Raw genomic sequence first — 9,144 nt, forward strand, 5'->3', positions numbered from 1 at the left:
ATAAACTGGCCAGTAACACTGTGACAGGTCGGCTTTGTGCTAATGGATGTGTTTATGGGCTTCTGGCAAACACAAGAAGATTCTTCCGTTCCTTTTACCCAAAATGTGACCCCCGAACCGTTAAACTCCAAAATGTGTACGCCATTTATGTATGTTTTAACCGTTCTGGATGAAGCAGCTCGCAGGCTGAAAACGATTTCACTTTCCTCACAGAGTAAACTAATCAATAATCAGCAATTTTTGTTTAAATAAGTTCGGCTGATGTATTGCAAGTCAAAAGAAAGTCTGCCTTCATGTTTTTTTTATTTCTACCATGTGAATGGCCTTTTATTTTGGATAAAAAAGAAAGGGATTTTTAAATCATGCATGATGATTCACAACATGTTAGGAGCTATTTAAGTACATGATCAAAGTCAGAGTTAAATTCAATGTAATTTATTTGATAGTGGCCCATCGGATGAGTTAATAACATTCTCTCAGGAAGAACTGTGCTTAATATTGAATCCGATTGTCACACTTAAAAAAAAACAACCAATATTTATTGCTGGCAAAAGCACTTTTTTCTTTGCACAGACCTCTGCCTGCTGTATTAAATCTGGGCGTGCTAATAAAGTTTTCAACATTGTGAAAGCGTATGCGTTACAGTTACTGACTCTGGGTCTAACATGAATTGTTCAGGGCATTGGAAATTGCAAAGTTAAATTGCTATCTTCTGCACGATAATGTGGTGCGAATCCAGATGTCCTGGTCCTCTCGCCGCCATAATTCTTCTTTAAGAGTTCATAGAGTTCTTAAATTCTGGATTTTACTCCCTTTTTTGTTGTTGTTGCAGTTTTGTTTAAAATTGTAGACGTCAAACAAAACTATGACATCCTAGCTTACCAAACTGCGGCAAAATATCGCTAAACAGTAGGGTGGTGGTGTTTCTGAACACTGCAGGTTGTACTGAAATGATTGGACCGGGAGTGGAAAACATCATGTATTTTATTTACAGAACTTCACACTTTGTTTCCGCAATGGGTGGAGGCAACTTGTAGCCGTGACGTCACTCTTCCTTTATTAGCATATTGAGGGGATGTTGAGTCTGTTCCTGCATGATAAGGTCCTCTGGAGGAATGCACTGCTTGTTTTAATACCTTAATTACTTTCCCTCTATCTGCCAGCTATTTCCAAGTTCTGTAATTTGAAAAAGAAATCTTAAGAAATAACATTCCACAAAACGCGAAATAGACATTTAACAGATCGTTACACCTCGATTTTAATACAAATGTTCACAGGAATTTACGCAAATCTTTTCAAAGGTGACTGGCTTTTTTTTTGAAGTCCCTTCGTCCACTTGCTTTGTGCGGAATATGTGGTGTGTAAATTCTGACACTTAAAAAAATAAAACGCAGCAACCGTACTACATGGTTTGTAGTGGCGCTGCTCGCTTCAATGGCATTCTAATGTGCAACTTAAGTCAGGAACCAGTGATTTGCATGTGGATGTCTAAGAGGTGAAAATATTATTCATCCCTACAGCTTCAATTGAAAGCTCAACGCATTTTAAATGCGGAAGCACAAATTATACATCGGACTTATCACAGTTACACTAATCACCTATATTAAAAAGCATACTCATTTCACTAACTGCCTGAAATGATAGTTTAACGTTAAAAAAGAAAGCAAAATTGTTACATTGATATTGGCGAGGTTTTCCCTATCCGTTAGCTGTTACCACAGTTAACAATGTATGCATGTTTTCCTAGAATTCAAATGTACCCCGTGAATAACGGCGTAGATCACTTTAGATTGCACCTTCATCTCAATCGCAGATGTGGAATGCAAGTCGGGAAAGATTCAAGCTGAATATTACTTCTCGAAGATTTACAATGCATAGCTGATGTCTACGTCTAAACATTATCGCAGGGATATTTTAAAATGATCAATACATGCAAGCATTGTAATTGTAACCGCAAGATGCAGCCGTCAGCAAAGACTGACATTCAGGCTGCTTTTGTCACTTTCAGCTGTAGATGTGATGTGCTGACCTTGCGCTAGTTTACAAAGTGGTAAAACCAGAATTATATGGTGGAGCGACTGCGACAAGTTACGGATCAAAAAAGAGGAAATGGTCTATTTGGATTAAAAGATTAGTAAACTGAAGTGCATGTACATCCAAGTATTCATTTAGTTAGTTATGCCAATTCTCATTTGTCCTATAAGATGCTAATAGTAGTTGGTATTATTAATTGCTTTATATCAATTTATTGAAGCTGCAATGTAAAGCATTTAAAGAGCAATGTGGTATAGAGAGGGTTAATCCAGAGTGTCTGGCGTGAAAATGAAATAAAATGGGATAGAGTTTGTTGTGTAGCACTGGAGTCCTTGCGGACAATTCTGACCATTCATAAGGCACTTTCTCCGGGGTTTGATGGCTATGGTACAGTGAGCGTGATGATATACAGCTCACTTCAGATCAACCCGATGGAAAATCTGCGACTCACATTGCCACCACTCCCCCTCTCCCCCCACCTAAACAGAAATATGTTTTGCTGTGTGTGAATTCACGCAGGTAACTACAAACACCGAACCTGATACATTAAAAGTAGCAAAGTTTATAAGATCCTCTTAAACAGAATGATGGTGCCACATTTTAAACTTTTGCATCCATGATGTATGTGAGATTTGTACGTCAGCATGAACACAGAGCGTCAGGAAGTGGGGAGGGGGGTGGTCTGTAAAATGTTATGAGGTATCGTTAAAGGAGACGTATTTTAACTCCTGCGGGAAGGGGGAGGGGGGCGGCAGGGGGCATTCTGGATTCTCAGCCGTGGGAAACTGGGAGCCAACTCGCAAAGGGCGGTGACGTCAGGGTGTGAACCTGTCCCCGTTGCCGGAGCAGACTTTGACTTAAACTCCTGATCGGTCCACCGATTCTTTTAATCTTTCCTATGTTCGCAAAGTCTCTCAGAAAGGGGGCAAAACTTTAAATCAGAATGCTTGAATCAATATGTCAAGCGCAATGACTCGCACTGTTTTACAGTCCTCATGTTTGTATAAAATTGGTTTACTGAAAATAGCCTGCACAAGCAAAACACTGCGTCTCTTATGTGGGGTTTCGTTATAAATGACTCGGCTGGGAGAAGTCGCTCCCTTATTCCCGTTTAACCCTTACAGCAGCTGTTCCTGTTTGACGGAGGAATTGCAAGATCTACACTTGGATGGAGGCGGTAGTTTACATCTTTCAGTTATAATGCAGCAATTAGTTGGGCCCACAAGCTGCCAACTGCAATTTAATAAGGAGAATCGCCTTGGTACCCTATTCGTGGCCATGTTTTCTTTAGCTAGTTCTCTAAGGTGTTAAATTAAGAGATTAAAGTTAAGCAACAAGATACGCGAAGTCTGTTTAATCGACTAATTAAATTTCTAGGCATGCTGACAGTCTACGGCAAGATATGTATTTGGGGGTCGGATAAGAAAGACAATTATAATAGATTTAAAGTTTCTCTTGTCCCTCTGCATTAATCGACTGCGCAGTAATAATAGTTTCAATAACATTCGCAATCTGCATTACGCATAAAACACTGGTTGGAGAAGTGGCAAGATTGTTATCAAAAATAGTAGGGAAATTTATAATTTTATAAAGTGAATAAATCTGCAGCCTGCAGGTGGAACTCATTCGGGTTTTCTCGGTCTTCCGGGAAACAGCCAATGAAGAATTCCGAATTTATTGAATGATGGCACCTGTTGCACCATAACCAAACCCTCTGCGTGTTCTATGTATGAACCCCTACTGGCGCGTTGAAAGTTGCATCTTCTTGGAGTTTCCAATCTCTAGACGAAGAGGAGATCTCCACGACTTGAATTGTCATTCACTGTGCTTCTTCGGGTTTCTCGGAGTGTTAGTGAGCTACTGGAAGTTAAGCCTTGCTGGCATAAAGACCGGCGTTTAATTGCCACAATGTAATGGCTTTAAATGAGAATCCCATCACATTTCCACTTTAGCGGTATCGCTTGTCCCTCCGAGCCACGATGCAGGTTTTAGGCTATTTTCTGTCAAAAAGCTGTCAGCTGGAACCCTCAATGGACCACTATACAAAGGTCTCGATTGAGACCCCCTAGCCGATTTAATTCAGCATTGTAATTATTAGTTCATGTTCCGTTAGCTTATCTGTCCTCATTCAATGTATATTATTGTAAGGTAATCTCGCCCAACAAGTACCATGGCTTTATACCTAAATATATTTGTTTATGGTGCAGTTGGACCATGAAGGACCAGACACATTTATGACGAATATAAATATCAAATGATGGGAAAATATAAAATAGAAGCTATCCAATAATCAGCAGGCAGGCTTTTAAACATTTGTGATGTTCTCTATTTTCTATCTTCATGCTATGTTCGCATTCATATAAAGCTTATTAAATTGCGATAAAGATGCTGTGGCTGGGACATTAAACTTTCTTCAGAATAGTCTGGCCACCATTGGGTCTATAGGTTTTATCAATAATTAATTTGACCGAAACTGTCTGACCCTGTCTGGCAAAGGCGCGCGTTTGGAAAGGTTCACAAGAGTCTCAGCTTGGCGGGATAGACTGATCTGTCTAGGTAACACAACAAATATAAAAATATCCTTTCTTTTTCACAGGCACACTGTTAGTTAATCGTAAAACTTCTTTCGCCTGACAAACGTGGAATGGGATATGGAATGGAAACGTTCTTAGGGCAGAGAACTTCCATTTATATGGTTGAAATATGCCTAAACCGTTCTGCGTGGCCAATCTGATTTAAAGAATCGTTTAGTACACAAAAAAACACACACATGGTCCTCAAAAAAATTTGGATAAAGCAATTGTTTTATGCTGCAATTTAACACACGTCACATTGGGTAATCACAGTGTTACTTTATTCTCTCGTCATTTATAAATGGCAAATTAGAGATTAGAATCTCATCATTAAAATGGAAAACAAAATCTTACTGCATAAGCAGCCACTTGGATCAGCGATAGAAGAGGCAAGTTTTCCAATGTATAATTTATGTCATAATTGTTATACAGCTACTTTCAAATGAACGGTAGGGCCGTGAAGACCATATTCAAAACATTTCTTTCTTATGTACATGAGAGGACAATCGCGGCCATCACCGCGTGAATAATCCCTATATGCATCACCCATGCTGTGCAATTCTGAAAATTCCTTTGGTGCCATGCAAAAAACCCGGGCCTCTGTTTAACAGGGTCTTTAAAACGAGACAATAGTGTATGTGTACCTGTTACCAAACTCCTCCCAGTTCTCAAGTTGTTGTAAAACTTGTTTTAGTCCCTTCTTTTCATTATTCCGGATTCCTTTGGAAAATAACACTTCCAAATATTAAACATGTGCGGGCAGATTAAAGTATGACAAATTAGCTACATCCCTCTTTGGTCATCAACGGTTCCAAAATTCTATTCTAACTTTTGTAAATGGATCTTAAATCGTAAGTCTCTCAAATGGAGAGCTCTGCACTGGCTGTCTCTGCTCCAACGAAACGCATATTGAGATTCGGCTTCATCGGAAACGTGCAAATCCAATACGTTATTAATTCAGCAACAACAAAAAAGACCAGGACTTGGTGGTCAGAAACGTCCGTGGATGAATTCTATTCTCATTACTAGTCCTAAAGGTCAGGCTGCAATAAACGGGACTAACTTCACAGGACCTTGATTTCATGTGGTTCAAAGTACTGTGCTTTGTGTTGTATATAACAGTACAAATCTTGCCAAAAACTATGGCCTGTAACTTACTTAAATGGAACAGTAAAACTTACTTAAATGGAACAGTAATCGGACCTTATAACTCCTGCAGCAATGGAGAGTTAAATTACCACAATCATCATTGGGACTAACACTGACGCGGCAGAGAGAACATTCGCGTTCTCTCCCAAACATAAAGGATTTACGCAGGAATCACGGTGGGGAAGAGTTCAAAACCTTCCTGCATGTGTCAGTGTTTCCTTTCTCTACTGAAAGCTTCGAGAATTTGACTGGTGCCGAGAGTCCATATCTAACGCAGTTTATCCAAACTGCGCTACTGTGCAGAGTCAATCTTCAAACCCCCGCTGGGAATACAGAAACAGGATTAGAGCAAAAAAAAAACTCGACATTATGCCCCAAAAAACTCCCTTCACGCGCTTCTATACAGCTTCCAGTTTCTCTCAACTCCTCATGGTTTTTTTGGTTAATCGCCGAATACAAAGATGATGTTTTAAACATAAAGTTCAGACTTTTCAAAAACAACCCTCTCTTAATATATTCCCAATAAAAAATCATGTTTAAGGAAAGAAATGGCAAGTAAACGCAGTGCATACATCTTGTTGAGCTGGAACGTTACGTTGCTATATATTTAATAAATAATAAACTTCAATCAATTTTGGTCGATTGTTTGAGCTCAACAAGTAGCGAAGTCAAAGATCGGGCCTCTTTATTAATTGATTACTTTGATTCCTCGTTCTTTAGTATGAATTGATCAGAAGCAACATTCGTTAATAGGTCCGAAGCAGGTCAAAAGTTGATTTTGTTTTATTGCCAGTGTTGTGGGGGAGGGGTATAAACTCGCTCACTTTACAACACACGAAGTGAAAATTAAGGGTTGAACTAACTCCAGTTACATAGAAGCAACAGGCTCGAATTTAATTGTTACGAACGGATATCAAGTCGGGATTTTGTCTTTATAACTCATTCAAATTCAGGCATCTTTGCTTTTAGTTTCTCTACTAGCCCAACTGCGAATAGGTAATGAAGACTTGCGAGAGCAGAGAGTGATAAAATAACTACACAACTCAAATGGAACTCAAGTGTCTAAATTTGCAAAATTTATTCATCTCAAACTCTGCATAATGGAAAAAAAACGTAAGGTCGAAATGTTCTGTTATAAGGCTGTATTAGTTAATTATATACATGGACTGGTCGGCAGACTGATTCAATTAATACAGAGCCGAGTTGCACAATACACTACGGAAAATGAGAAAACTTAAAATATCGTCACAATAAATTTACAGAAATATTACAAACCATAAGAAAATAATTCAAACACAGTAACTTCATGTTTTCAGTTTCGGAACAAGATGAAAATATGAAAAACAACATGACTATAAATTAATTAACAAGGGTTTTGACCTGCAGGCCTTATTTTGCTGCTTTTAACAATGAGTAAAAAAAACCAAAAATTTAGTACAATCTAAAATTTCGCCCGTTTTCGTGAAAACTCCACACAACAGTTCGTAAAATCGATGACTCAATCGCTTCACTTTCGCAGAATACCCAAACAATGAAAATGCCCAATTTCCAGCCACTCTTTTCCCCATCCTTCTCTGCATTATGTTAACAAGAGCAAATGTACAGAAGCTTACACTTGTGAACTGTTATAAAAATTGGCAATTTCTCAGTTTACAAACTGTGGACATTTTGATTGCCGTTTTTCTTGATAAATACTGTACAAAAAAGTGGCATGTATAATAAAACTTCTTTTTTTTCCTTAACCGAGACTAGCTCTAAAATATTACCGGTAAAAGACACTTGCAAACTTTTTGCAAAGTTTCTACCAAGGAATCATAGGACTATAATTGTTTTTTTAAGTATTAAGTTCCCCCCTCCCCCGCCCGTGGTTCTATACAAGTTCTTTCTGCATGTATTATTCTGTACAAAAATAGTCCAAAGAAGTCCGATTTTTTTTGAGTTTTGTTTGTTTACAGTTTTACATATGTGTTAGAGGAAGTGTGCCGTTTATGCCCGTCCCTGGGACAGGTGCGCTCTGGTAATGCTGGGGCATATGCAGTCTACTCTGGGCGGTGGGCTCGGGCACCTCAGCTCCAGGCAGGTACATGCTAATCATGTCCCGTAGGTCCCCCTGACACGGTGGACCCCGAGAGTGAGTAGTGACTGGGGGGCTTGTGCTCGACTCTGACTTAACCACCGACCCCATTGATCCCAGAGCCATACCTGTGCTTTGCTGCGTGTAGGCTGGGGACATGCTGTAGGTGGGCGAGCCGTTCATGTAGGTCTGAGCGCTGGTCATTGAGTTGTACTGCAGCGCGCTCATGTCATAGCGGTGCATCTGCTGCATCTGGGCCACGTTGTGAGCGTTCAGGCCCTGGTGCTGAGAGTAGCCGAGCTGCTCCTGCATCATGCTGTAGCCTCCGTTCGTCCAGCCGTTCATGTGCGCGTAACCGTCCATCCTCTGGTTGACTCCGGCGCCGACGCCGACCCCCACCCCGGCGTTCATGGCATTGGCGCCGGGCGCCAGCAGGCCGCCGGGCAGAGTGTACTTGTCCTTTTTCATCAGGGTCTTGGTTTTCCTCCGGGGCCGGTATTTATAATCCGGGTGCTCCTTCATGTGCAGGGCTCGCAGCCGCTTCGCCTCGTCGATGAACGGCCTCTTCTCGGCCTCGGATAAAAGTTTCCACTCCGCCCCGAGCCTCTTACTGATCTCCGAGTTGTGCATCTTGGGGTTCTCTTGGGCCATTTTCCGCCGCTGCCCTCTGGACCAGACCATAAACGCATTCATGGGTCTCTTGACCCTGTCGGGACTGTTTTTCGCGTTGTTTCCCGCCGAGTTGGAGTTGCCCGTTCCCCCCGAAGTTTGTTGTGGGGCGGGCGGTTTGAGATCGGTTTCCATCATGTTGTACATTCAACCTGATGTCTGAGAGCTGTTTTTTTGTTTCAGTTTAATATGTCTCTTTTTTGTTGTTGTTGGAGAGAGAGAGAGAAGAAACTTTTCTTCCTCAGTCCACAAAACAAAAGTAAGGAGGGAAGGTGGGAATTTGTGATATTTTCCTCACTCTTGCAACTTCAAGCAAACAACTGGCACTTTGCAGTGGAGAGGGAAAGAGAGCAAGAGGCTGACAACTCCTGATACTTTTTTGAACAAGTTAATAGACAACCATCCATGTGATGGGGGCTGTCAGACAATAAATGGGCTGGCGGCGGCCAATCAGCGGAGCCCGCCGCCCCTGACTGACAGCTGGCCCGCCCTCATTTGCATAATAGAGGGCGGGGCCCGGAGATCCCGCGCGCCTCTCAGCGGCGGAGCCGGGAAAGGTGGGCGGGGCTTCTACGCTGCACCGCCCCCTCCCCCCCCCTCCCCCCCTTCTCCCCCAAATCAGAGCCTGGCCAATCAGCATCGGCG

The 9,144-nt window shown here is 41.4% G+C and overlaps 1 protein-coding gene across 2 annotated transcripts; it reads right to left on the reverse strand.

Moving 5' to 3' along the window:
- Positions 1–330: 330 nt before the first annotated feature.
- sox2 (SRY-box transcription factor 2) lies at positions 331–8,881 on the reverse strand. 2 transcript variants are annotated; one of them, XM_080185742.1, is made up of 2 exons: positions 7,959–8,881; positions 331–1,176 (listed from the first exon to the last, which is right to left on the reverse strand). In XM_080185742.1, the coding sequence occupies exons 1-2, from the start codon at positions 8,644–8,646 to the stop codon at positions 1,142–1,144; spliced, it is 723 nt and encodes a 240-aa protein (XP_080041868.1). In that variant the 5' UTR covers positions 8,647–8,881; the 3' UTR covers positions 331–1,141. The 2 variants fall into 2 exon arrangements, with proteins under 2 accessions (XP_080041868.1, XP_080041869.1); XM_080185743.1 differs by lacking the exon at positions 331–1,176 and adding an exon at positions 4,892–6,079.
- Between the last annotated feature and the right edge of the window lie 263 nt (positions 8,882–9,144).

This window comes from Carcharhinus amblyrhynchos, chromosome 3 (genome assembly GCF_965287045.1).
Source record: "Carcharhinus amblyrhynchos chromosome 3, sCarAmb.v2.hapA, whole genome shotgun sequence".
In the NCBI taxonomy this organism is placed as follows: domain Eukaryota; kingdom Metazoa; phylum Chordata; class Chondrichthyes; order Carcharhiniformes; family Carcharhinidae; genus Carcharhinus; species Carcharhinus amblyrhynchos.